The sequence below is a fragment of the Sarcophilus harrisii genome, chromosome 1, assembly GCF_902635505.1.
Source record: "Sarcophilus harrisii chromosome 1, mSarHar1.11, whole genome shotgun sequence".
In the NCBI taxonomy this organism is placed as follows: Eukaryota; Metazoa; Chordata; class Mammalia; order Dasyuromorphia; family Dasyuridae; genus Sarcophilus; species Sarcophilus harrisii.
In genome coordinates this window covers 235,041,950-235,068,819 of record NC_045426.1, presented here as the reverse complement: position 1 = coordinate 235,068,819, position 26,870 = coordinate 235,041,950, and the positions used below count along the sequence as shown (strand labels likewise).

The 26,870-nt window shown below is 35.3% G+C and overlaps 1 protein-coding gene across 4 annotated transcripts in view; it reads left to right on the top strand.

Moving 5' to 3' along the window:
- The window catches only part of SEMA6A (semaphorin 6A), a 172,415-nt gene that overhangs the window by 78,332 nt on the left and 67,213 nt on the right, over nt 1–26,870 (top strand). For all 4 annotated transcript variants that reach the window (XM_031938773.1, XM_031938806.1, XM_031938795.1 and 1 more), the window contains exons 2-4: nt 14,340–14,477; nt 17,356–17,473; nt 25,668–25,728. In XM_031938773.1, the coding sequence (XP_031794633.1) occupies nt 14,378–14,477; nt 17,356–17,473; nt 25,668–25,728 (279 nt within the window). In that variant the 5' untranslated portion in view covers nt 14,340–14,377. The remainder of the gene's footprint in view (nt 1–14,339; nt 14,478–17,355; nt 17,474–25,667; nt 25,729–26,870) is intronic.

The window sequence follows — 26,870 nt, the reverse complement described above, 5'->3', positions numbered from 1 at the left end:
AGACACAGAGACAGACACAGAGACAGACACAGAGACAGAGACAGACAGAGACAGAGAAAGAACCTGAGAGAGACAAAGGAAAAAGAAACAGAAGGAGGAAATGAGAATAGTGTATCAGTTTTCCTCAAGGTCTGTTTTGGGACCAGTGATTTAACCTTTAGTGTCCCCAAGGCAACTTTCTAAGATTAAGTTAGAGACAAATTGTTGACCTACACTTTTTTAGAGTGACTTTCCTTGTCCAGTTGCTACTAGTGAAATCACAGGTCCAAACCAAATGCACAAATACTATATCTATATATGATTGTAGATAATTATATCTTTAGCTAAAGTAAAGATCTGAGCAAAGGAAGAAGAGAAAGAAAAAGAGAGAAAGAGAATCAGAGAGAAAAAAAAGGAGAGATGGGGTATGTTGCATAAGTATGTGCATATGTATATCTGAAGCAGCAGCCAGGAGCTATGTAACACTATGATTTGTTAGAGATGATACAAATTTAATCTAAGATCTTGGGTAGAAATATATGTTTAGTCTTCTGGTTAGAAGAAAAGTAATGAGAATCATTAAATACCTAAGAGAAAAAATGAAATCTTATTCTTCTTATTCTTCAAAGCAGAGTACCTGACCTGAAGAGTTTGGTTCGAGAAAGAATGAGAGTATTTTGCCTTATTAGGATTTGCTGAAGGTATATTTTTTTAAAAAATCAAAATAAAGAGCATGTTTTTCCAGGTCTTTCTTAATTGTTGTTGGTGGTTTTAAATCAATGATTAGTCAGTCAGCGATCATTTATTAAGTAATATATTCCAAGTCCCCTCCTAGATCACTGCCTTGTTCAGAGGGGTTTTCCTAGTTCAATGAAACTATGATGAACAGGTCATAATGGAGAGTTCTGACAAAGGTGATTGATTTACTGGAGAAGGAAATGGCAAAACACTCCAATGTTTTTGCTAAGAAAATCCCATAGACAGTACTAGCATGCTGATGGTCCACAGGATCATGAAATTAGGACTTAACAATAACATGTCAGAAACTGTGGTAATTAATATCTGGGTATACAAAGAAAGGCAGAGGAGTCTATGCTTTTAAGAAGCTCACTCTTCTGGAAAGAGTCAGGACTTTCATGTTTCAATGTTACTTCAGGATAAAGAAAGAAAGTGTTTCATTCTCTATGTATCTATGTCACTATTGAAATATAACTTTCATTCCATTGAAGTAAAAAAGGGACATCCAAACAAGTAACTAGCCCTGAGATTTCACAGACCAAGTCAGAATGTGGAAGACAGATGCTGCTGGTATAGCTGATCTGTTTTCTATGAATCATGCTGAGATAGTACAATAAAATATATGTCAGCAATGGTATTTCTGTCAGAGGAAATAATATTGTAGCATTTTAGCTTTAAAATCAGTTCAGAGTTTTGACAGAGGTTTATAGAAAATCCTAATAATCATCATCTCTTTTTGTTCCTTTTAATATGCTATTACAATGGCATGGGGGGAAGGAGGAAGTTGTGTTCAAGTGGGGAATGCTTTTACAATAAGCATAAAGTTGAAATTGTAAACCTTATCCACTTCCCATAAAAACCTTAGGTGGGAATCACAGTATTGAGATACTGTTTGAATGGATTTTAGTAAATCATGATTTCTTTTTTTAAAAAATGAAAACAACACTGTTACTGGTGTTTAGAATCTCATAGAAACTTGGTAGTGAATAAAGAAAAGAAGGAAAAGCACAAAGAAAAAAATATTGAATAAGTTATGTCCCTCCCTCATCCTTCTCTTTTGTTTTCATTTTTTAGAGGGCTTTTTGTGAAGATTTCTCTAGTACTATAGGTTGAGAAGCAGCACACTCTAAGAGAAAGAAAACTGGCCTTTAAGATCTGAGTCTAAGTCCTAAGTCCCAAGTTCTTCAGGAAACTCTTTCTCTAGGAAAGGAACTCTATAATTTGCAGAAAAGGTTCTTTCCTACTTTGACAAGGAGTTTCCTCATTGAGAATTCCTTATATCAACAAAATCACAGGTCCATTTCCAGTGCCTCCTTTAGGTTCAATAACTTATAGGGTCTAAAGTATGAAAAAAAAAGAATCAATATACTTCTAGAGAAGTGGACACCTGGATAAATACTATAGTATGGGAGAGCCAGCTATACCTAGAGGAGACTGAAATTTTCAGCGTTTAAGTATAGCCATTTCCTAAATTGGCAGCTACAATCAGGGCTTAATTCATTGTTTTGGTTCTGTTTAAATTTAAGAAAGTGATGATCAACTATGAAAGATTTAACTACTCTGATCCAGACAATAATCCAAGATAATTCCAAAAAACCGATGATGGAAAATGCTGTCCATCTCCAGATCGACTAAATTCAGATTGAAGCATACTTTCTTTTTCTTTTCTTTCTTTCTTTTTTTGGTCTGTTTTTTTCTTTTACAACATGGTTAATATGAAAATATATTTTGCATGATTTCACATGTATAATTGATATCAAAATGATTTTCTTTTCAAAAAAGAGAGAGAGGTGGGAAAGGGGGAGATAAATTGGAACTCAATTTTTTTAAATGAATGTTTAAAAAATTAAATGCAACTGGGAAATAATTAATGAAATAAATAAAAATATATTAAAAATATAAAAGAAGCAAAATAAGCTTAATGCAGATTAAACTTTAAAAAAAATTATGTGCTTTCTTTTATAAAATTTTCAAAAGTATTTTATTTTCCATATACATGTAAAGATAGGTTTCAACATTCATTTCTATAAGGCTTTGTGTTCCAAAATTTTCTTCCTTCCTCCTTTATTTTTCCTTCTTCCCAAGAAAACAAGTAATCTATAATAGATTAAAAATGTACAATACTTCTAAACATATTTCCATATTTGTCATGTTGTGCAAGAAAAATCAGACCAAAAGGAAAAACAAACAAAAAGAAAAGATGCTATGCTTTGATCCATCTTCAGTCACCATAGTTCTCTCTGTAGAGGCATTTTCCATTACAAGTCTATTGGAATTGCCTTGATTCACTTACATTGTTGAAAAGAGCCAAGTCCATCACGATTGATCATCACATGATCTTGTTGCTGTGTACAGTGTTTTCTTAGTTTTGCTCACTTTGTTCAGTCTTAGTTCATGTAAATCTTTCTTGGCTTTTCTGAAATCACCTGCTCATCATTTCTTGTAGGATAATAATATTCCATTACACTAATCTACCATAATTATTTATCCATTCCCCAATTGATGGAGTTATCAATTCTTTGTGATGACAAGTAGGGCTGCTGTAAGGATTTTTGCATTTGTGGATACTTTTCCCTATTTTATGATCTCTCTGGCATACAGACCCAGTAGTGACACACGCAGTTTAACTTAACATGTGTACATGCTTCTTCTCTACACCTTTAACACCATCCAACTTGGTTTGTTAAAACATTTGTACCAACACATTCTAATATGCTCCATAACCACTGATTGAGCTCAGCAGGAGTGCAGTAGAAGACTGAGGGTATGAAGTCATCATCAGATTGCAGGCTTTGTAACTATAAGCTACTAACAATACTGGCATTGACTTGGTGCTTTAAAGTTTACAAAGTATTTTCTTCCCTTATCTCACTTGAGCCTCATCATACCCCTAGACATATGACAATAAAGGGAGGAGAGCTATGTGAAAACTATTGAGGAAATCCTTTAAAAAGCCAATGCCAGACCCTTCAGCTCTTGCTCAAAAGACAACAAATAGCAAGAATTTTATTTTTGAGAAAAAAAGTCTAGAAGCATTTTAATTCAGACTAATTTTGAAATAAAATATGATGTAGAGGAAACTCATGAAACTGAAACAGAGGCCTTGATTCCTCTAATTATATGGCAATGGGCAAATCCTGAAGGTTTTCTAGACCTCAGTTTCTTTATCTGTAAACTATAAATTTATCAAATATTTAGTACAAGATTCTTTGGAAAGCCTTTTCCTTTCTCCAGATAAATGATTACAAGTGGTCTGTGACATTTCCCTTTCTTCTGAAATGTGTATTTTTACATTCCTGCCAGTGGTTAGTAGGAGAAGAGCCAGGTGCTTTATCAAGCTTTTGAAGCCATTATTCTTATTTGTATTGGCTTTATATCTTACTGAAACTATTTCAGTGCAGGTGGCCACTGTAGATAATTTACAAGAAAGATTATAATCAGAATCAATAACCTTGAGCTTTTTCTAATTAGTTGGGAAATATCCTTCTGGCTGAATCTTCCTTAAGTCAATGGTCTCCAATTTTTTTTTTTTTTAATAATGCATCACTACTAAAATTAAACTTTCAGATACACACTACAATATACTTATATTTATTTCCTTATAAGATATATGCCTATCTGACTTTCCTAATATTACATATAGATTATATGTTACAAAATACAAACAAAAATAAAAATTATAAAAGATGATATAAATATGAAAGTAATCTTCCCACTTTATTGAGTAGAGTTTTTTTTTTTTTTAATTTTGCTTGCTTTTTAGGGAGAGCAATGAAATTGAGTATGTTTTGCTGGTTGTTTAAATCTTGGTTTAATAACTTATGATGCAATCATTCAATGAGCTGGTTATAAGCTCAGTTTATTGCAATGCTAGATTTTAATGACTGTCACAGTCAAAAAATATTCCTCCCAAAGCTATGTAGATCCAAATGGAAGATGAGCATCAGTGGCTGAACTTAATAAATCATTATACTCATTTTAGATCCCATCCACCATCTTTCCTGAGATGGAGGAGAGGAGGGTAGGAAGGAAGCCCTCATTTCTCTAGGTCAGGTCTCAGGTCCAGAGCGGGGTAGTTCCATGTGGTGAGAAGCTGATAATTTGGCAGGGTGCCCGGGTGAGCCCTGGTTTCCTGGTGCTAGATGGCCTTCTTCCTTTGCTTCCAAGCTGTCTGACTAGGGTAGAGGGGGAAGGGCAGGGAAGAGAGCTGGGTGTCTGGGGAAGCGGGTAGCAGCTCTGAGAGAGTTTTGCACTTGGCCTCCTGAACTTCCAGAGTCCTGGCAGGAGCAGCTGCTGCATCCTGTCTCACCTCATGCTAGCTGCTGCTGCTTCCCATTCCTGAGGTGGTGGCGGCGGCTGCTTTTTTTCCTCCTCTGTTCTCCTTACTGCAACTCCTCCCAGACTCCAGGCAAGCCTCCTTTGTTCTCCCAGGGCCCAAGGAAGATAAGAGTCTGTCTCGTTAGGCTGGAAGGCAGCAAAACGCTCATATCCTTGGGAACCATTTTAAGCCTTTCATCCCCAGAATTCTGCTTCTTATACCTCACCTACTCCCTCTTATTTGTGGAGTAAAAGCCCTTTCCATTTTTTCCCCCTCTCTTCTAGCCCCAGCCTTAGAAGGGTCCTTGCTCCCAGCTCTTGTTTGTCCTTATTCAGGCTGGGGGATATATAAGGTATACTCCACTGTTACAGTGGGATTGTAAAAAAAAAAAAAAAAAAAAAAAAAAAAAAAGACAGGGGTCTGTGGGGGTTGGGCGGGTGCATGATTGCATGCCCACCTGCCTGCCTGGGGAAGAGCACACACAGCTGATTATCCCCACACTGCCTGCAGTGGGGGAGGGGAGGAGAGGAGAGGAGAGAGCCAGGTGGCAGCTGTGAGTGCACTGAACAGCTGGGCTGCTCTCTGTTCTAATATTTTCTTCAAACACACACCAGTGAATCGCCTTGCACACCCCCTGGAGTATGCACACCCCACTTTGGAGCCGCCAAATGACAGCATCCTATTAATGCTAGAGTCCTTGAAAATGTGCTGCATAGGTCAATGGAGGGCACTCTATTTAAATACTCATTTGTTTTGTTTAAATTTTCCTCTTGTGAGTGAGGATGATCAGTAGCTCTGATCTCTGCAAGACAGGTTCCAGGATTAAGTAGGCCAGGTTGTACCCACAGACATGACACCTGCTTCCACCGTTCTTCAGGGAAAGTTTCTCATTCTGACGTGTGGGCCATCCAAAACTTCACCTTATCAGTTACTGAACCCGGGATCAGGGCTGTTCCATTTCAGAGCTGACATAGTTTTGGGTGATTTATTGCTTGTAAAATATCATGAGGGAAGCCAAAAGGAGGGAAATATTTACACTTAACAGCATAAGTGTGCTACAGGATAATCAATGTTTCCTTAAACTACTTGGGGAAATGTTTGCATCTTTCTTTCACCTCAAATCTTCAATAATTATGGCACAAAATTAAGTGGATCTTTTCATGCTCGCCTTTTAAAATCAACTATGTGCTTTTTCCATAGGTTTTCTTTTAATAAGGTCAATAAAGGCTCTCAACAACTATGGCAACTTAAGGATGGATGAACTGTATTTACCTTACCATCCAACTATTAGACATTAGTTCTATTATTTAAAATACCATATCCTGTTCCCCAAACTTCTTGCCTCATTTTTTCTCATTCTACACAGAATGTTCAGTGATAATGTCAATGATCCATATTATAAAATGACTAAACATACTAAGTTCATTTGTTCAGATTTCTTCCATTCTCAAAGTGACCCGAAGCTGAGGTAAGAGACTGACCTATGGGTAGGATCAGCACATGGCAATACAGTAAATAGAAGGAGTCTCTGAATTCTTTGCAACATCATAACTCCAGGAGACTTCAATGAAAAAGAAGCTAAAGGGTTGACCACCAGGTGATAAAACTTTTAGCCAAAGCTAACTCACTAATACATGGAAGGTTTGTGATATAGGTCATTGGAGGGAGCACCCAAAAATCTTTGAAGCAAGTAAATCTATTATACATAAAAATTTAAGGCAGTTCAATCTGTTCCTTCTTCTTCTTCTTCTTTTTTTGCTAACTATAGATGGTTGTATCTTAAAGTACCAAGCTTGCATTTATATTTTCATGGTACCTGGGGAAGAATAAAAAGAGAAATGAGCTTTATTATTCCTTTTGCTTTAAAAAAAAATGCTTTCTCAGGTGTAGAAGCTAAAAAGTTTTCTGCACTCTTCATCCTCCTTACACTGTCCCTGACAGACAGACAGACAGACAGACAGACACACACACACACAGAAAATTGGAACCATGGTAGCAGACATATTTCAGGCTACATAGCAGCTGTGAAGCATTCTACAAAGTTACCGTAACATATGCAGCAGGATAGAATTTCTCTGTTAGTTTGAGGTATCTTCCCACACTTCTAGTTCCTGAATACGCCCCACCCACTCTTTAATCTCTCCTCCACACTCCTAGTGGGACAGTCTGATTCTGGGACTATGAAATGAGTTTTAAAATAAAGAACTGTTTCCTTTGCTACAATTAGAGAACATCCTTCCCTATTTCTCTAATCACCATCATGTCTAGGCTGCCCAGTACAGACTGCACAAACAATCTGTCCCTCTCCAATGGGAATAATAACTTGTAGGGTTTAGAGACTAAACCTGTGATTAGGGAATTCCTACTCTACCAAAGCAGGTCAGTATCTTCTTTACAACTTAGTTTCAGTTTCCTGCACCACTGAGAAGTTCAGTATCTTACCCAAAGTCACATCAGTAAATGTTAGAGCCAAGCTTTCAATTCAGACCTATAAATTTAGTGCTCTATATACCATGTTCTCTTTCTGAGATAGAGATTTTAGTCAATAAATGGATCTTTGTAAGTGTTGATTGCTTCTGTTTGCAAAGGGCTCAGAACACTCAATCAAAGCTCTGATTACTGGTTATGTTGGAAATATTCCTCTCAAATAAGTAAGGAGCAGTTGTTATTTTATATGGAAATTTGGTAGATAAGTAACTTCTAACAGGTCATTCATTTTAAAAAATGGCAAAGAATGGAATAGTTCTTATTATCCTGATACATAAACTTTTTTTCTCCATCCCATAGACCACATTTCTTAGAGAGTGTGAAGGGAGATTTTGAGCTTGCAAAATTTCAAGAGAAATTATTTTTCTTATGATTATGATTTGATATTTTGGATCTGTGAACTCATAGATAAGGTAAATCATAGCCTTTCCTTCTCTCCCACTATGTGATTCTTACACATGTCTTCTGATAATTCACTGTAGAGTGCACCCAATGTACAGGAGGCTTTCTTCTAGATTTCTCAACATGCTAATGGAGCATTTGGACTCTCTATGAGTTATCTTTTGCTCTAGCCATATGACCAGTGCCACTAATAATCTTTATGTAGCTACCCTTGAATAATTCTTGATTCATGCTGTGCTGTGACTAATTTATACTCCACCAGTGATATTATTTTAATATTATTAAGATTATCTATATTGATTACTTCCATATGTAACTATGTGACCCTAGTCACTCTCCTAGGCTCCAGGCACACATAACAAATTTCCTATGCAATATTTCAAGCTAGATGCCCTTGAGATGCCTTTCAAAAGCAACATATCCAAAGGAGAACTTATTAACTCTTTTCCCAAGCCCAATTCTTTTCCAAACTTGACTATTTTTTTTCATGAACACCAGCATACTTTCAGTCTCCCAGGTTTGTAATCTTAGAATAATTCTCAATTCCTTAATATTCCTTATCCCACAACCAATCAATTGCCATGTCTTATGTTTTCTACTTCTATATCTTATATCTTCTTTGCTCTATTCACAAAACTATATTCTTAATTAAAGCCCTCATAGCTTGGACTATTGAAATAGTCTCTTAATTGATGTCTAACTAAAGTTTCTTCCCCTCCCAATCCATCGTCCCTAAATTATCAATGATTTTCTAATTGTTGTTATTGTTATTGTAAAGTGAATTTTATCAAGGCTAGAGTTAAAACTTTCATGAAGTCATCTCTGACAAGCCCAGTTAGTAGTTATTTCTTTTGGGGCACCCAAACCAACAGCTTTGTCCTATAAGTAGAGCAATCTGGGCACTATTTGTTTGCTCATATTGTTATCCTGTTTGTGTGTGGATATGCTTCAAACAAATTATTATTTTCACAAGGGCATTTTATCATATATTTTATTTTTACATTATCTTCATTTCCCAATCTATTGTTCCTTACTCCTTTTCTTGGAGCACCATCTTAATAATGAAGAATTAAAAATAGAAGGGTAAAAGTTCAGCAAAGCTAATCAGTCCATCAAAAAAGTCTGTTACTATATTTAGTATTTCACTACCATAGTCCTTCACCTCTTCCAAGATGGAGAAGGGGTCTTCTCATTCTTCTTAAGGCCCAAGCATAGGCCTTATAATTTCACAACACGGCAATGATTATTTTATTGGTGTTCTTTTCAGTTATATTGTTTTATTTGCTGTGCATACTATTATCCTATTTCTATTTATTTCATTTTATAACAGTTCAGATAAGTCTTTCCATGCTTCTCTGTAATCATCATTGTTATAGTGCAATAATTTTCCATTCTATACAAGAATTACACTCTGTTTAGTCATTCATCAATCAAGAGGCCTTTCATAGTGATTTCCATAAAGCTGATCATGTCCATTCCACTACTCATAAACTCCATTGTCTCCCTATTACCACTCTAGGATCTAAAATAAACTCTGCTATTGTGCATTTAAAGGCCTTCACAACCTGGTCTTAAGCCAACTTTCCATTCTTTTCTGTATCACTGCTCTTTTTGAGAACCACAAGACCAAAGGCAAACTGGTCTTGTTGTTCCTTATATTTCTAACTTCATTTCCCATCTCCACACCTTTATCCTGCCTATCCCCCCTCCCATAGTTGAACGTTATCCCTCCTCAACTCAGCTTCTTAGAATCTCTATTTTTCTTTAAGCATCCATTCAAGTTCCAACTTCTCCATGAAGCCCTTCTTGATTCCTCCTCTTTCCCTCCCTTACCCTTCCTAAATAACCTTGCATCTGTTTTTTAATCATATATATATATATATATATATATATATATATATATTTACTTTTAGCTTTACATCTCTAGAATATAGCCCAATGACTGCACAGAGTAAATTCTTGGTAAGGCCTGTTGATTATTTGATTAATATGTAAGTACATAATAAGGTCTCTTTGCCCTTGTAAAAGAGCAATTTAGTTGAAGGGGAACATGGCATAACTCCCCCAGGCCCTCACCTACCTACACACACACACACACACACACACACACACACACACACACACAAGACAGACAGACAGAGATAGATACAGAGATAACAATACAAGTAAACTAATAGTGACTAGTAAGTCCTGTTAATAGGTCTCACTATCCTAGCATTTATTGGAAGTTAAAAAAAGAAATCACTCCTATCTGGATATGTTGGAGAAAACTTTACAGAAGAACAAGGTTTTAACCCTGACCCTGAAGGACAGGTGCATACACAACAAATAACATATTGGTTGATTTATAAATTGGTTATAAATTCTTTTCAAGTAATAACTGGATGCATGAGAAATAGAGATTTCTGACTTCACAGTCATATTTTAGTGTATAGTTTTTCAGTCAATTGCATGACTTTGTATCATCCCAAACTGTGTAGTTCCATGAAGGCAGGGAATTGTGTCTTATCTAAATTTTGTATCCCCTTCAAGAGCCCAGAACAGTGCCCTGCATATAGTAAGTAATAAATACAAAGTAATATAGAAAGGACATTGGATTTATAGTTAGAAGATTTGGATTCAAACCCTGGTTCTGTTTCTTACTACTTTTATAACCTTGAATAAATCATCCAAGATGAGGGATCACACTATGTTATCAATAAACTCACCTTATCCATGAGTGAGTCTATTAAGTGCTTATTGAATTGAATTGAATTATAGAATGAAAATATTTGGGAAAAAGGAAATGTTGGATATGTGTGTGTCCATGCCCATATCCATAAAGATATTAAAATAAAATTTCTGACTTTAATAGGATTATAAGTATATAGTTACAAGGAACCTTAGAGGTTATTTAGTCTAATCCTTTCATTTTACATTTAAGGAACCTGAGATCTAAAGAGATTTAGTGATATGTCAAAATTCACACAAAATAAATGGAGGAATCATTCCAAACTCAAGTCTTTTGACTATACACTGGATATTCTTGCCAGGTACCCCACTACCTTACATATTTAAACTTACTTGGTTATGTCTGATTTACAGCTCTTGGAAAGAATATTTTTGGAGAGCTTGAAGCCATCTTTTTAACCCTATTTTGTTTGATTTTCAGTATCCTGAAAACCTTAAAGCAGACAGTGGTCAATTAGTATTCAACACTGTTTAATTTGTCTAAAAGCAGCCAATAATAATGACTTTTTGTTTGTTTGTTCATCACAGTTTCAATAGCCAAATTGATTTAGTAGACTCAAAAAAGCAATAAAAATAATTTGTCATCTTTAAATAAAGCAAAAATAAAAAGTCAATGCACCTTTTCACTTAATTCAGACCAAATTAATATAATTGTTCATAGATAAATCTGAAAGTATTTAATGGAGTATCCATCCAAAAAGAGCAAGTCAAAATTTTCTTAAGGATTACAGTGTTTCTAGGAACAAAAATAACATCAAAACTTTTTACAAAAATCCTGACAAATTGTATATTTTTTATGAGTGTCAGCTTCAGAGCCAAGGAGATAGAAAAATAAGACAATTAATTATCCAGGTGATTGTAGCAAAATAAACTTTGTATGAAATATATTAGCATGAATTACTCTTATGGATAATTTATACAATAATCAAAATCTCTGTGTAATTGCTTGAATATATTATATATTCAATATATGATATATTGTATAAGTGCAAAGATGAGAAAAAGAACATCTCTATACCTAATAAACATGTTTCATATGCTAATAGCCCTAACATGAATTTCAGGTACTAATATAATGTAGCTATTGTATGTTGTTATTGTGTTGTTATTATTTTAGCTCCCTCAAAGTCGGTATAAACTTGGTCTCAGAAGGAAGACCCAAATCCTTATATACAGACTGGAAAATGAACAAGCAAATAATATCTGCCAACAGAGTGTCAACAACAACAAAAAAATTATACTGTCTTTTCATTTACAGGGGCAAGATGAAATAGGGAAAGAAAAACAGATCAAAATTTCAGAAGAATAAAGCTTCAAATAAATGTCCATATACATTAATTGGTGCTGCTCTGACACCTTTACTCAGAACATAAATGTTAACTACCTGATGATATAAGTAGTATATGATAAAGTATTTTTTTTCTGTAGACATTTAGGTGGCACAATAGAATGCTGGACCTGGAGACAGAAAGACCTGAGTTCAAATCCAATCTCAGACACTTAGAAGCTAGACAAGACGCTTATCATTTGTCCATCTCGGTTTCCTCATTTGCAAAATGGGTACAATAGTATCGACTTCCCAAGGTTGTTGTGAAGATAAAATGAGATAATATTTGGAAAGTGCTTTGTAAACTTTAAAGCATTATATAAATGTTAGCTATGATGATGATGATGGTGGAGTCCTACTATGAGCACATATTTAATTTACCAGACTCTGAGCATTTATATCATCTATGTATCAAGATTAAAGGAAGCAGTTGGATAAATTTCTTCTGGGAATATTGATCTTCTTTACTTTAGAGAAAAGCTTTGTATTTGACCAATTATGATTGCAATAATTGAAATTTGTTGTTGTAGTAAAGCTATGGTACTTTGGTTTTTTCCTTTTATAATGCATTCATAGAGAAAATAATATAAGAATGAATTTCTTACATAAAGCATGAAATATCCTCATTCATATAAAATGAATCTTTAAAAGTAAATATTGTATTTTTGAAGACTTGTAAATGGGAAAAATCAGCCCTTGTTTCTCTTTTATTTTTCCTTTATCATTACAAACCTCTGAGGTAATTTATGCTTCTGTCTAATATTGTAATGTTTCCCTTGAGCCTTCTGTGTATTATTATCTCTCCCTCTTCCTCCCTATATGCTTTTCTATCTCAGACATAATAGCTAGCTAGTTTCTATTTCATGTTTTACTTACCCTTGCTATTGAATGCTCCTCCTCATTATAATAGTGACAAGAGTCATGGAAGATGGTAACTGCATCCCAGCTGACCCTGGAGATGCCTTTCTTTGAGCTCAAACCCTTTATAACACGTCAAACCAACCAAGCTTATCTTGTCACTACTTATAACTTGCTTCTAGACATAAATAGAGAGGGTATTTATGCCCCCTTAGTAATGGAGTACTCTTTTAGGCAAGTCATGCTTTATAATTGAATTTCAATCCACACTTCAGGGATGTAGATAGGAAACTGTTCCCCCCCTCCCCTTTTATTTTCAAGATAAAGTAAATTAATTAACGTGCACTTTCCAATTGGAGTAATGATTAAGACCCAGCTGTGGCTGTGAAATTATATGCTGAAATGTAACAAAAGACTTGTTAATGCTTTGGGGGAAGGGAAAGAGAGAGGGAGTGAAGAAAAGAGCCATAGGTGTCTAATATTAAATGATGTTATAAAAGCACATGTTAGTATTTTGTTTACCAAATCTACTTTCAAAGACAATCTACTTTATGAAGTCTGACTTTTCTACACACAAATCTTCAATGATTGATGGGGTACTGTAAAATAGCTGTGTTCGGAAAGATAATTTTTGGCAGACAACTTCAAAGGGTTAGAACACAGGAAGGATGAAAGGATAGTTTCATTTTTACATTAATTTTCCCCTGTAGATCAACATCTAACTGAAATCTGCCTGGGAATTATGAGCTATTTATTTTATTACATGATGTTCTCTTTCATTGTATCCAGTGGTCCTCATGTGGATTTTTCTATTTTTATGCTTTAAGAGACTTTTCATATATATAAAATGTGATTTTGAGTGACTACAATGGGTAATGGGAACAAAATTAGTTTTAGGTAGTCCCATTTACCATTGTTTTATTGCAAGGTGTCATATAAGACAATTTATAAATGAGTAATAGGATGGGGGTGGGGAAGTTTAGTATGTTTTATCAGCTTCCCTGCCTATTCTCCATGGGGTGTGAATTAGTCATTTTCAATGTTATTGTTTTTTTTTTTTATTTAGATACTGTGATATGGTTTTATTTATGCCCACTACCATCATCTAGTTATGTAAAACTGACAAGAAAAAGAACAAAGTATTTCCCTAAAAATTCTAATTGCCAATTTCCTTTAGAACCAGAAGGCTTTCTACCTAGCAGTCCATAATGTACTAAAAGCTCTTCACTAGGAAGCATCTTGCATTGTACCAGTCATCAGCCTGAAAAAGAAGTTTTTGAAGGGGCTCACATCAATGAGGAGTCGCAGCAGATAGTGGGGAACACAAGCATTTCCCTTTGTTAAACTAATTGCCCAATTTATAAAGAAAAGGATAAAAAGCAGAATTTTCTTTTCGAATAAATTTAGTGCAATAAAGTAGCATCTTGCTGGACACAACTGAACAACACTGATTTGAAAGGGGAAAAAAGAAAGAAAAATTCTTTTTCTGGTCTTTGGCAGGGTGAAGTAAAGAAATAAAGTCTCCCCACTGAACTACTATGAGGTCAGAAGCCTTGCTGCTATATTTCACACTGCTACACTTTGCTGGGGCTGGTTTCCCAGAAGATTCTGAGCCAATCAGTATTTCACATGGCAACTGTAAGTATTAACAATCTCACAGATCATCTCAGGTTAGTAAGTTGTCTGCATGGAAATAGTATAAATTGGATCTGCATTCACATGTATCTGCCAGGCCCAGTTAGTTTGGAATTATTTTTATTTGCTCTGTCTTATTTGGATTGTACATATAGCATCAGATGCAACTCAGGGATGTGCTTGGTTTCCCTAGAGGTTCCTGCAAAGACAGAATTCCTTTCTGAGGATCTCCTAAATAATAATTTTGTAAGAAGTAAAACAAGTTACTAGTACTAAGAATATGAGTCAACCAGCATTTACTGGTTAAATATTCAAAAGATATTAGACAGGATCCTTTCCCTCAAGGAACTTGTGATCCAATTAGGCAGAAAAGACTAATTAATGCACAAAAACAATGAAAGAACACCGTTAATATATAATTAGGTGTCAGTATAGGATTCAATATGAGGAGATAACAGTTATTCTTGTCTTTGTAATTCTTAGTCAGAAACCATGCTTAGAATATTCAGTCATTCATTACTTAAATGTATAACTTTATTGTCATTTAGTTCCTTAACATTAACATTAACATAAAGAAAATCTTTATTTTTTTACATCACTCTCTGTGTCTCTCAAGGCTAAATTTGTAAGAGAGACATATTGTCTTTTAGTAACCTCTTTGGATAAAGGGATACAGTTTATAATAGAGACCAAAAATATAAGGGAAAAAAATTATGAAAATCCTATGTTCTTAAGTGGGGTATCACACTTGTGGCTTTAAATCAGGTGATACATGAAATAGATGAGAAAACTACTAGTAAAATTTCCCACTGTGGATATAAGGAAAGGCTAAGATTTTAAAATAATGTAGTACAAACATAAAATCAGTTGTAAAGTTTTATTTTTACACAAATATTCTGAACCCTAAGCAATTTTCTGTTTAATATTTCACCACCATCATCATTACCACCACCAAAAAAAGTTTTGTTTCATTTTAAAGAAGTAACATCTGATTTTGGTGCAGACCAGTGTCAGAGTATGTATTGACTTTCTCCTAAATCTACACTTGGCCAATAGCTGAACACGATAGCAGCATTGGAGTTGCTAAATAAAACAAAAGAGCTCAATAGATTAAAAAAAAATTTCCAAAAATCACCCTTATACTTTCAAAAACTAGCAATGTCAGTTATATGAGAGATGAGAACTTGGATAAGCTTTTAGTTAAATTGTAGTTAGCATTTACTTATAGTTGTCATACCTTCTCCTCTTTGCAGGTATGGACTTTTGTTCTCAGTTTCCTAAGAAGGTATTTCTGGTTATGAATGCTTTCTGGAACTGACTGTATGTTTTATTTACAGGAAATCTGGATTTAGGCAGTATGGTGTATTAGAAAGCTTATTGTAATGAGACTTGGAATCCTGTCTCTATTACTTGTTCCATGTATGACATTGGGCAAGCCATGATTTCTTTGGCCTTCAGTTTCCTTATAAATTAAGAAGTGTTCCAAATCAATGAGGTCTAAATTCTGAATTCTAGTTGTATTCTACCCCTGGATGTTAAGCTGTTAATACAAACTACATGTCCTCAGCCAATGAGATTCAAGTGGAAAACATTCTCATCAGATGTCTGTCAATATTATAATGTCACAGAATTATTTACCTCCAGAGGTATTCAGGCTTTCCAGAATCCATGGCTAAATTTTCAGTGCAAACATTTATACCTTGGAAACTGGCAAACATTACCAATCAGGAATTGATATATTGTTTTGTTGATTTCTCTAAAATTGTTGTTAGCATGAGGCATATTTATTAAATGTATGAACATCCCCTTAATTTTCTGGTCTTTGTGTTATGAAAGTCAATTATAACATGTATCTGAGCAATTAGAAATTTTGATTATTGTATCTACCCATGTAGATGATTAAACCAAATTATTTTACTTCAATAAAATGTCTTTCTGTGAAATAAGCTTAAGAAATTATGTTTATTTTGAAAAGACTTAAGAAAGTGATGGAGAAAATGTCAGTGCGTCTTGTACTTAAAAGTATGTCATGTCCAGTATCTTCCAGCATGCCCCAATGCCCATAGCAAAAAGTTCCCATCTTTCTATGTCCCTTCAATACAAATTTTGATATGATTGTTTTCTTCCCCACTCCACCACACAAAGAGATTGCTAATCAGTTAAATATCTACAACAATAAACTGCCCACAATTCTAAGAAAACAAAACAACTAGCCAGCAGTACTATATTAATCTAAGGGGGGGAAGGCAATTGAGGAGTGAGTGAGAGAGAGAGACAATGTGCTTAGGAGGGAGGGAGGGACCGGGGGGGGGGGGGGGGGGAGAGAGAGAGAGAGAGAGAGAGAGAGAGAGAGAATGAATGAGAATGTATGTGTGTGTCTTGAACTTGAGCTCTCACTACTAGGCCATATTGACTTTATAGTGATAACTTTGTAACAAGAAAGAATCTTTGGCAGCAGCCCCTAAGGCTTAGCACTCTGGAAAAGATGAAAAGAAAACTGTATGAAAGACTAGAAAACCTGTGTGCAATGGGTTTTGTATACTATTTTAGCTTCAGTGAAGATGAAGATGGGGGAGTGGAGGAATATCATAATTTTAAACTGACAAAAATGTATGTGTACTTCTTTTAAAATCTGTAAATAAACTTTGAACACTCTATTAATTCTCATCCTTTCACATTTTCACTTGAAGTTACAGAATATGCTGGGAAAAGGAAAATGACAACCAGAGAGTTTGGGAAATACTAGCAATACTGAGGATGACATGCATGCCTTATTTCTGTGATCTTGTCTTCTCTTTTTTTTCCTTTTAAAAATCTCCTTCTCCTGCTTCTCTTGGTCTTCTTTTATATTCCACCTCCCCACCCACTCTGCTTTTCACAGATACAAAACAGTATCCGGTGTTTGTGGGCCACAAGCCAGGACGGAACGCCACACAAAGGCACAGACTGGACATCCAGATGATTGTGATAATGAATAGAACCCTCTACATTGCTGCCAGGTTAGTGACATTTTTCCTCATTCCTTTCTTGGAATGCTTTGTGCATCCAGAAATGCCTTAGATTATTCAGTTGTAAATTTATCATTTCATGACTGCTCCTAATCAGTTATTTTTGAAATTGTAAAATACATAGTAATTTTTAAGTCTTCACATAACTGTTAAGTTATCATTACTAGTTTAAAGGCTGTCTATTCTAGTACTTTAATTTGTATTTCTGTGAGGGAATTATAACTTTCAGGAAGTTAAACCCATATAATCTACAGGGAAACTGAATACATGCATGCATGTGTATGTATGCACGTGTGTGTGTGTGTGTGTTTTTAACACAACTGTGTTTTCATCAGTTTTAATAGGAATTGTTCTTCAGGAACTTCTTTTACCAGTATAAATCATTACTTTCTTGGCAATTTATCCTCTTAAAGAGAGTTGCCTGGGCATTGAGATTAAGTAACTTTCTCTAGGTCAAAGTCAACTCTCTCTCTCTCTCTCTCTCTCTCTCTCTCTCTCTCTCTCTCTCTCTCTCTTTCTCTCTCTCTGTCACTATCTCATTCTGTGTCTCTCTGACTCTCTGTCTCTCTCTCCCACACATGTTTCTCTGTCCCTCTGACTCTTTCAATCTCTCTCAAACATCTTTCCCTCCCTCCTCTGTTGTTTATGTCCACACACACACACACACACACACACCCTTCACAGAAAGTGATTTAATTGATGTGGTATTTCTTCTACAATTCCAGATTATAACTGTCCCTATCCTATCACTATGACATTTATGTATATAACACTTCTGTACTGCTACTTTGTATAGTTACTATGTTCTAAACCTGATCTAAAAATCACAGTAAACTAATTCTTAGGAATAGCCAAAGTCTTGAACTGATTTGATTAATTGCTACTTCATTATTATCAGTAGACAGTCTTCATGTGATGTTATGGGCCAAAAAAAAAAAAAAAAAAAAAATGGTCAATCTTCAGGGGATTAACCTCTCTTAACTGGTCCTCAAATTACAAGTTATCTATGCAAAGCCTTTCTACCTGGGTAGAATTTGCCTTCTGTTCCATTGTCATAATTTTTGAAAACCCCAGTGCTAGAGTAGAATTGGTGCCCCAAAGCCAAATAGAATTCTGCTTGGCTTTGTGCTGTGCTGCAAACATTTTAATCAATTATTGGATCAAGGTACAGATAATATACTCAAAAAATTTCAGATAACACAAACCTGGGGAGAAGAAATTATACACTATGATGGAGTCAGTATCCAAAAGGATCTTGACAAAATTAGAGCATTAGGCTCTATCATAAGATAAATTTTAAAGGCTTACACTGTAGTACCAAAAAAAAAAAAAATCAACTTCAACATCACACGTATAATATCTCAGTAGAGAATGGCTGATTAGTAGCTATTCTGAAAACAGTCTGATGATTTTAGCCAACTCTGAGCTCAAGATGAGTCAGTTATATGATATGGCAGCCAAAAGAGTTAATGCAATCTTGGTCTGCATTAAGAGAGGCATAGCCTTCAGGCAAAACAGACATTGAAGCTATTTCAAGAAATAATTACTTATTGAGAACCTAAGTAATTATATTTATCAATAAACTTATTTTGGAGCATGATTAGTCAACTGACAAATCGGGGAAAAGAAATGTGGACAAAGAGCACCTAGATTTCAGTAAGTCCAATAAGCTTACACATAACATCCTTGTGGACAAGGTTACTTGATTGGACCTAAAGAGTTGCAGCAATGTAGGACAGTAGATAGCATGCTGGATTTGGAAGTCAGAGGATCTTGATTCCAAACACAGCACTGTTGCTTGCTCCTTGTGTGACCTTGAAAAAGTTTCTCTCTGAATTTGTTTCCTTATTTGTAAAATGAAGGGCTTGAATTATAGGGTCTACATAAACTTTACATTTCTGGTATTATGGACACTAGATTAATGTCAATCTAAAAGGAAACTTAGTTCTCACTTGTCTCCTGTTTATCATTTGTTACCAATGGATGAAGAAAAAGACTGCAAATCCATTGATGTCAAGATATTTGAAGAATTAGCTAATATATCAGCTAATAAAATCAGGTCCTAAAAAAATCTTGACAGAGTGGAAGAATGGGCTCAATTATAAACAGATTAAATTTCAAAGGGTAATAGTAAACTCAGCAGTAACGTTTAAAAAGCTAACAGCACAAATATAGAATAGAAAAAATGTGACTAGATAGAAGTTTGTTTGAAAAAGAACTAAGGTTTTTAGCTAACTATAAGCTCAATATGTTTCCCCAAGGGAGAAATAAAACTAATGAAAATTTGAGCTTCATTAGTAGAATTATAGTGTTTAAAATTGTCTTGATGATTTTTTTTATATTGGCCAAATCATATCTAGATTAGGATATGCATTTTAGGGCACAACATTTTATGAAGAACATTTACAAATTGGTGCATAACTTAAAGAAGAGTCACTATATCGGTATGGACATACCAAACTTTGTTCATATAAAATTTAATTGAAGGAACTGAGGAGGTATGGTAACTACAAAGAAGAGAAAGCTAAATGTGATTATAATCACTGTCTTTAAGAATCTCAGGGGTTGTCATATGGAAGGATTAAACTGATTTTATGTAGTTCTGGAGGGCAAATTTAGGACTAACAAGTGAAAATTACATGGGCACAGATTTAAGCTCAATGTAAGAATGAACTTTCCAATAATCAGAGCTTTTCCAAAATGAAATGAGCTGCCTCAGGGGGTACTAAATCAGTGAATTTGTTGTAACAAAGGCCAGAAAACCACTTGTTGGGAATACTATGGAAGGAATTCCTCTGTGAATCTGGGAACCAAAATAGATTCCTGCTACATGGCTCTGTGTTTTATCTTGAGGGGAAATAAAAAATTATATTTCAGAAACATAATTCCCAGAAAATGATAAAATTAGATGTAGATTATGTAATTAGAAATGAGTCAGTTGGGTAAGATATATTGTTGGGTAAGTTATATTGGAGGGGGAAAGGTGTAGAGGAGAGGAATACCTACTTGGTTTTCAGCCCAGATGAAAAGGTTTCCATCACTTATTTTTATGAGACTGTTATTTACTACACTTATTTACCATGGCTATCATTTTAGAGAATAGAAACTGAATTTCATCTCATCTTGATAAGTTGTAGAAATACACGGTCCTATTTTTAAAATTGTTTAAATAGGGCATTCAAGAGCAACAATTCCTGGGGCTATTAATGTAAAGAGGAAATACAAGCTTCATAAACAGGACATTTGGAAGGTCTGGCAATGTGGCACATGAAAAGCACATTAAGTCCTTGAGGATTTCTGAGACCCTTGAGGTAAAATGATTCAGCAAGGTGGTGCTGAATGTAGTTATTTTTAAAAAGAAAAATGTGATGGTAGAATATAAGATTCTGAGAGAATATCCTCAGGTACTACAGACTTGGTAGAAGTCAAATTTAATCATGTCATTCAGCAATGACTTATTAAATACTTACTATCTGCAATCCACTGTTATTAGATGCTAAATGAGACACAAACATAAATGACTTGTTCTCAGGGAGCTTATACTCTAATTAAGGGATGGGGCAGAGAAAAGATATGGATGCACACAAATTAGAAAGTGATAAGTGTGTAAAAAATATAGTTGAGAAAGAAATCGCTATCACCTAGGGAGAAGAAAAGAAATCAGAAGAGTATCCTTAGTAAGGTAGGAAAGACCGAGGAACTGATTTTAAATCAGCAATTCTGAGTTTGAATTCTTGGTCTCTCTTATTACCTAGGGGGCATTCAATAAATTGGTTCCCCTCACTTTAGTTTCCTCTTTTTAAAAATGATGGGATTAACTGAGATGAGCTCTAACATCCTTTCCTGCTCTAAATTTGTCATCTTGTCAACTAATTCTACATGAGGTTTGTGCAATACAACTTGAGAAATCTGTATAGAACTTGTAGGGAAGATAGAGAAGAGGAATAGTAATGAAAAAAGACTATGGAAAACAAACCCTCTGCAAAAAAATATATTGAATTCAAGGTGAAAACTTCAGGGAACAAACACCATGCTGAATTCTGGGGCTACAAATATAAAAGAAAGATGGCAACCACCTTCCACTAGTACATTCTATTAGAGAAAAGCACCACATATGGTGGCCTGAGAAGGAGTTTGGGAAGTCATGAGAATGGGGATTGATTCTATAGGATATTTGCCATACACTATCCAGAAATATTTCAAAGCATTGATTTGCCTATTATACCCAAAGCAAAAAATTTTAAAATGAAAGGAAATAAGAAGCTTTTACAATGGCATGGAAGAGAAATAGTAGTGAACTGTGGATAAGATCCCACTGTTCTTGGAAGATGAGATTTAGAGAGTCTTAAAGCTCCACACAAGATTTAAGGTAAGAAGAGGAAACATTCACTTTCAGCCTCACTGTGGCTCCCTTCAACACCAGAACTGATCAGAAGGAGGAGAAACATATATAAGAAGTGAAGACTAGAAAAACAAACAGGAGTAAGGGGAGGAAACCTAAGGAGAAAGGAGAGAGAGAAATGAGAAGGAAAGAGTTTGGACCAGGGATGCATTTATTCAGAAGTGCATGGAGGAAGAGCACTTTTTTTAAAAAAAATTTTTTAGTACATCTTTTATCGTATGGGTAATTGAATATTCTTTATTCATGATAATGACCAGATGAAAAAGTAGGTCTAAACTTTGATGATTGAGGTAAGAAATCACTTTCTTGGAGAGTTGTGAAACAACGTGGTATGGGATTTGAGGAAATCAGTTGTGAAATTTCTAAAGAAAAAGGAAGACAAGATTATCTGTATGATCCTGGCTTAGTTTCTGCTAGGGAAAAAAATGACATTTTATGGCTAAGAAAGAATGAGTCAGTTCTCAATGTCAATGTATGGGATTCATTTTAATTAAATAAACAAGCACACTTTGCTATCTGGATTAAAACTAATGAGGTGGGGTAAAATATATACAAGAATGCCCCCTATTTTTGACCCAGATACAATTGTTGCTAAAATAAGAAACACTTAGTTTTTTACTCTTTCTTTGTTGCCATGTGAAGTGATAAGCAGCTAATCTAAATGTGGTCACTCTTAGGAATACAGCTACCATAGACACTTATCAAAGAGCATCTTAGCAGAATTAATTGAAAAATGTCTTCAGCAACCATCCCTTAGGCATAATATTAGCTTTTCTTGAATGTCATTTAAATTTTTTTTTTTCTAAATGTTGCAGTGCTAAAGGTTACATTTGTACTCAATTATCTGAAACCTGGTCAAAACAAATGATTAAACAGCCTATCTGTGAGAATGTAGGCTGACTTCAAAATCCTCTGTGAATTGTTCACTTTGCTGTTGCTTCTCTGGAAGGGAAAAAAAGAAGAGTAAACACAGATAGATGAGATAGCTCCAGTAATGTATAATCACAAGAGCTCTCCCTAGATGTGCCTCGGGAGAACTGGGTTCCAGTCCCATCTCTGCCACTACCTATGGGGCTTGGAGCAAGTCACAGAGGCTGTCTGTCTGGGCCTTAGTTCTTCATTTGTAACTCAAGGGAGCTAGAAAATAGGAACTGAATTTCAAACAATCTTAAAAGATTGATGAAGTTCATGCACCACCACCCCTTTTTTAAAAGGATGGGTATACAGGGATCCCTGAAGTGCTTCCTACTTCTAAAAGCTTGTAATCTTAGTGATAAGGCAGTGTGATTGTTATAAAGCTAAACTTAACTACCTCTTTAGGTAGGAGTAAGGTGTTTATATTTCATGAAGTAAAAAACCTTTACTATAATTATCCATAGGAATTACAGGTTTTATCAATTAAAGGGAACTATTCAATCTAATATACTCTGAAAATACTTGATATGTCTATTTTAAATTTAACGAACAGCCTCAGTTCCCCAAAGGTGACATGCCACTTTGTTCAAAGTGTGCAATCTGCCTGGAATTCCAGTTTGTGTGTTTTTGGCCCCTCCTGCAGTCACTTCCTCAATGCAAAGACCCAGAGAACTAGGCCAGAAAGTGTTTGAAGGGGCCACTTTGAGAACCCCTCCTCCTGGGTGGCCGGGGGAACTTGCCAATTGCATTGTTTAAATTTCCTTCCTCCCTATGGCTCCTGCTTTTGCCACAAAATTCAGTTTTGATGACTGGAAGTGGGAAATCGGAAATACTAGGATTAAGCCAGTTTGTTAGAATAGCTTAATTAACAAACAGCTGTATGCTCAGGAATGCTGTTATAGGTGGTGGTAGATAAAGACAAAAACACCTCTTTACCTTTATTGCCTGTAGTTACAGACATGCAGTTTTCACACTTGAGAGCCTTTTTAAGGGCTGGTCCATTTTGAGATCTTGGACATGGAAAGTGCTTGTCTTTATCAAAGAAAGCAGGTTGATTCATTCATGTTTTTCCCTGTTTCCCCCTCCCAGTTATCTTACTTTGGAAAAGACTTCTTAATTCCCAGGATTGCTTTGCTTGAAAAAGCTACTTGCAGCTTTTAGAGATTGGGCAACTGGGGCCTCTTTTGAATCACTATTTTTATCTACTGTTAGATTTTTTTTTTAAAAGAAAAAATCTCAACTTCTAATTAACATAAACAGGCCTAGCAAGAGGGGGACAATCTGAGAACTTTCTGAGGTGCTGCCAATGCATAATAATTAGCTCTTAATTTACAATTCAGATCCATGACTCTCACTTTTGTGAAGGGGGGAACTGGGAAAGAAGAGTGTAAAAGAAAAAAGAAAGAACTGAAGTCACCCATAAAGCTGATAACAAAGTAATAGGTAATTTTATGCCAGTAACGACTTGGACGAAGGCGCCACCAGTAAAGTCAAACAAATAATAAGAGGAGGTTTGAAAGTAAACTACGGTTCTGGTTTCCTACTGACGCCTAAAGAAACTTCCCAATTCAGCAATTTTCTAAGCAGACTAGCCAGCCTTCCACCCCTAAGTATTCAGTGTTCAGTAGCAGGCAGGGGATTTTTTTCTTTTAAGCCGGTTCCCATTAACAACCCTGCTTCCCCCCCCCCCCCCCCCCTTCACGTGAGAGGAGATCTGCTTGTTACTCTTCTGTGTGGCTGTAAGGATCATTGTGCGCCCTGCCTAGTGGAAGAAGCAACCCTCCCCCCCCCCTTTTTTTTTTCTGCCAGAACTGATAAAAATGAAGTGATCTTGGCTGTAGAGACTTTTAAGAGAGGTGGGGGAGGTGAGAAAGGGGTGCCTGTTGGGAGGCCGAAACTTTCTCAGCCTGAAGGACTAAACCTAGTTTAAAGCTTGGGTAATTTTCCAGCCCCGGGACTTCCTGCATTTTAGAAAAATTCAATGTTATTTCAAGGGAAAATGAGATGTTTTGCTTTCATTCGCTAACCCCCACCTCATTTCCCCAATTTGGTGTAGTTCTTTCCTTTCCTTCTGACTTTCAGATAAAAATGTCCTTGTACTCACAAAAGATTCTCTCACAAAAAGGAATATTTAAATATAGTCCCACACCTGAGCCGCTGATTATTTCTCTTTTCCAAGAGGCATTTGGAGGCTCATTGTAAAGAAAACCAAATTTTCAATAAAACTGCAAGGTGAACAGAAGAAAGAAATGTAAACTTTTGCAGGAACATGCCTTGTGCCCTATACTGACCATAATAGTGTAAGAAAGAAAAATAGAGCGTCTTCTAGACACATTTTTGTCATTGACATCTTCCTTTCTGACTTGTCTGTCAAACCGTCAGGATTGAAAGCTATAGTGGGATGTTTAAGAGAAGTAGAAAGAGCATTAAGTTCTTGTTATCTTTCTGGTTGAATAAATGTGGCATATTGAATACTAAGGTTTTTGTTCTGTTTTGTTTGAAATGGCATCTAGCCATTTTTAGAACAGGCGAACATATCTATAAATCAAGCAAACAAATAGAATTATCTTTCCTGAGATACTTATATGCATATTTTGCAATTATCACAAAGGATTTTTATTTCTTCTTTTGAGTATGATATAGGTCTATAGTTAGTTGTGCTTTATCAGTAGAAGCAGACTATTATCAGAATTCTCTTATGTAGTCTTTGCCCTTTCTATTCTGATATTTCTGTTCATAGTTTGTGTGTATGCGTGTGTGTAGAGATTGTACATAGGAAAACTATTAGCCCATAGATGACTGATTTAATAGAAAATGAACTGTCTTGACTACTGAATTGCCTTTACATTAATTTTCCTTTGTTTACAGGGACCATATTTATTCTGTTGACATAGACACATCAAACACAGAAGAAATTTATTGTAGCAAAGTAAGTAATCTTTAAACCAGGGTTCTGGAATCAAAGAATCTAGGAGAGAAACATCATCTCATTTTCAACTAGTGTTTATATTTAAAAATACACAACTTAAGATATATAGCTAACATCATTTAGAAGATATTATCACAAATATTTTGTCTTTTTTAAAGAAAGGATTTGCTTTGTGTGTAAGATTTGTGTTCTGAAACTGAATTAATCCAGACTGGGATGAGGGTGGGGAGATGGGAAGCAGGAAGGTGGGAAGACCTAGGCAATGATGTTCGATTCAATTAGCTTTGTGACCTGGAACATGTGACTTTATCTCATCCTCTCATTTTCAGTTTTCTTTAAATTTGAGAAGCTTGGACTAGATAAGATGTAAGGTTCTTCCAACCTCATGGTGCTATTTGATAAATTAGTTATTCGTCATAGGCCTGTTTACAACGGGGAGATTTGTGTAATTTATATACTACTATAATATTTTTAATTGCCATTCTTGTGTTGGAAATTTTCATTTTGAATCATTTCATGTGCACAGGCACATCCCACAGCATAAATTTAATCATTCAGGTGTAATGCTCTCATTTCTTGGCATTTGAAGTTCGCCCTGACCTTTTACATTTGTGTTACAGTGAAAAGAGCATTGGCTTTGAAGGGAAAAGCCTTGGCTTTAAATCCTGTTCTGCTAATTACTACCTGAGTGACCTTGAGCAAGGCACTTAATGACCTTGGGCCTCATTTTCTTCATTTGTTAAGTGAGAGAATCAGTGATCTCTAAAGTCCCTTCCTACTCTAAATCAGTAATGGCTCTCCATAATGTAACCATTGCCCATTTCAGACAAGCATAACAATCTCCCCTGAGATTCTTAAAACAATACAAGGGGATGACTTAGTTTTACAGAAATCTCTTAAGTTCAGGACAGTTAGAAGATTCCCAGGGTTTATTAAACTATAGCCTAAGACAAATTAGATTTTTTTTGTCTATCTAAAATAAACCTAACCATAAGTGTAATTACAGGAAAAAAAATCTGAATGCTTTTTAAAAGGACATCTTTGTTAAAAGGAAAACAGTTGAAAGGAGAGGAAAAGAACAGACACTTGGGAAAAGTCCACATAAACTGAAAAGTTAGTTTGGCTACTTTTTGGTTAAATCC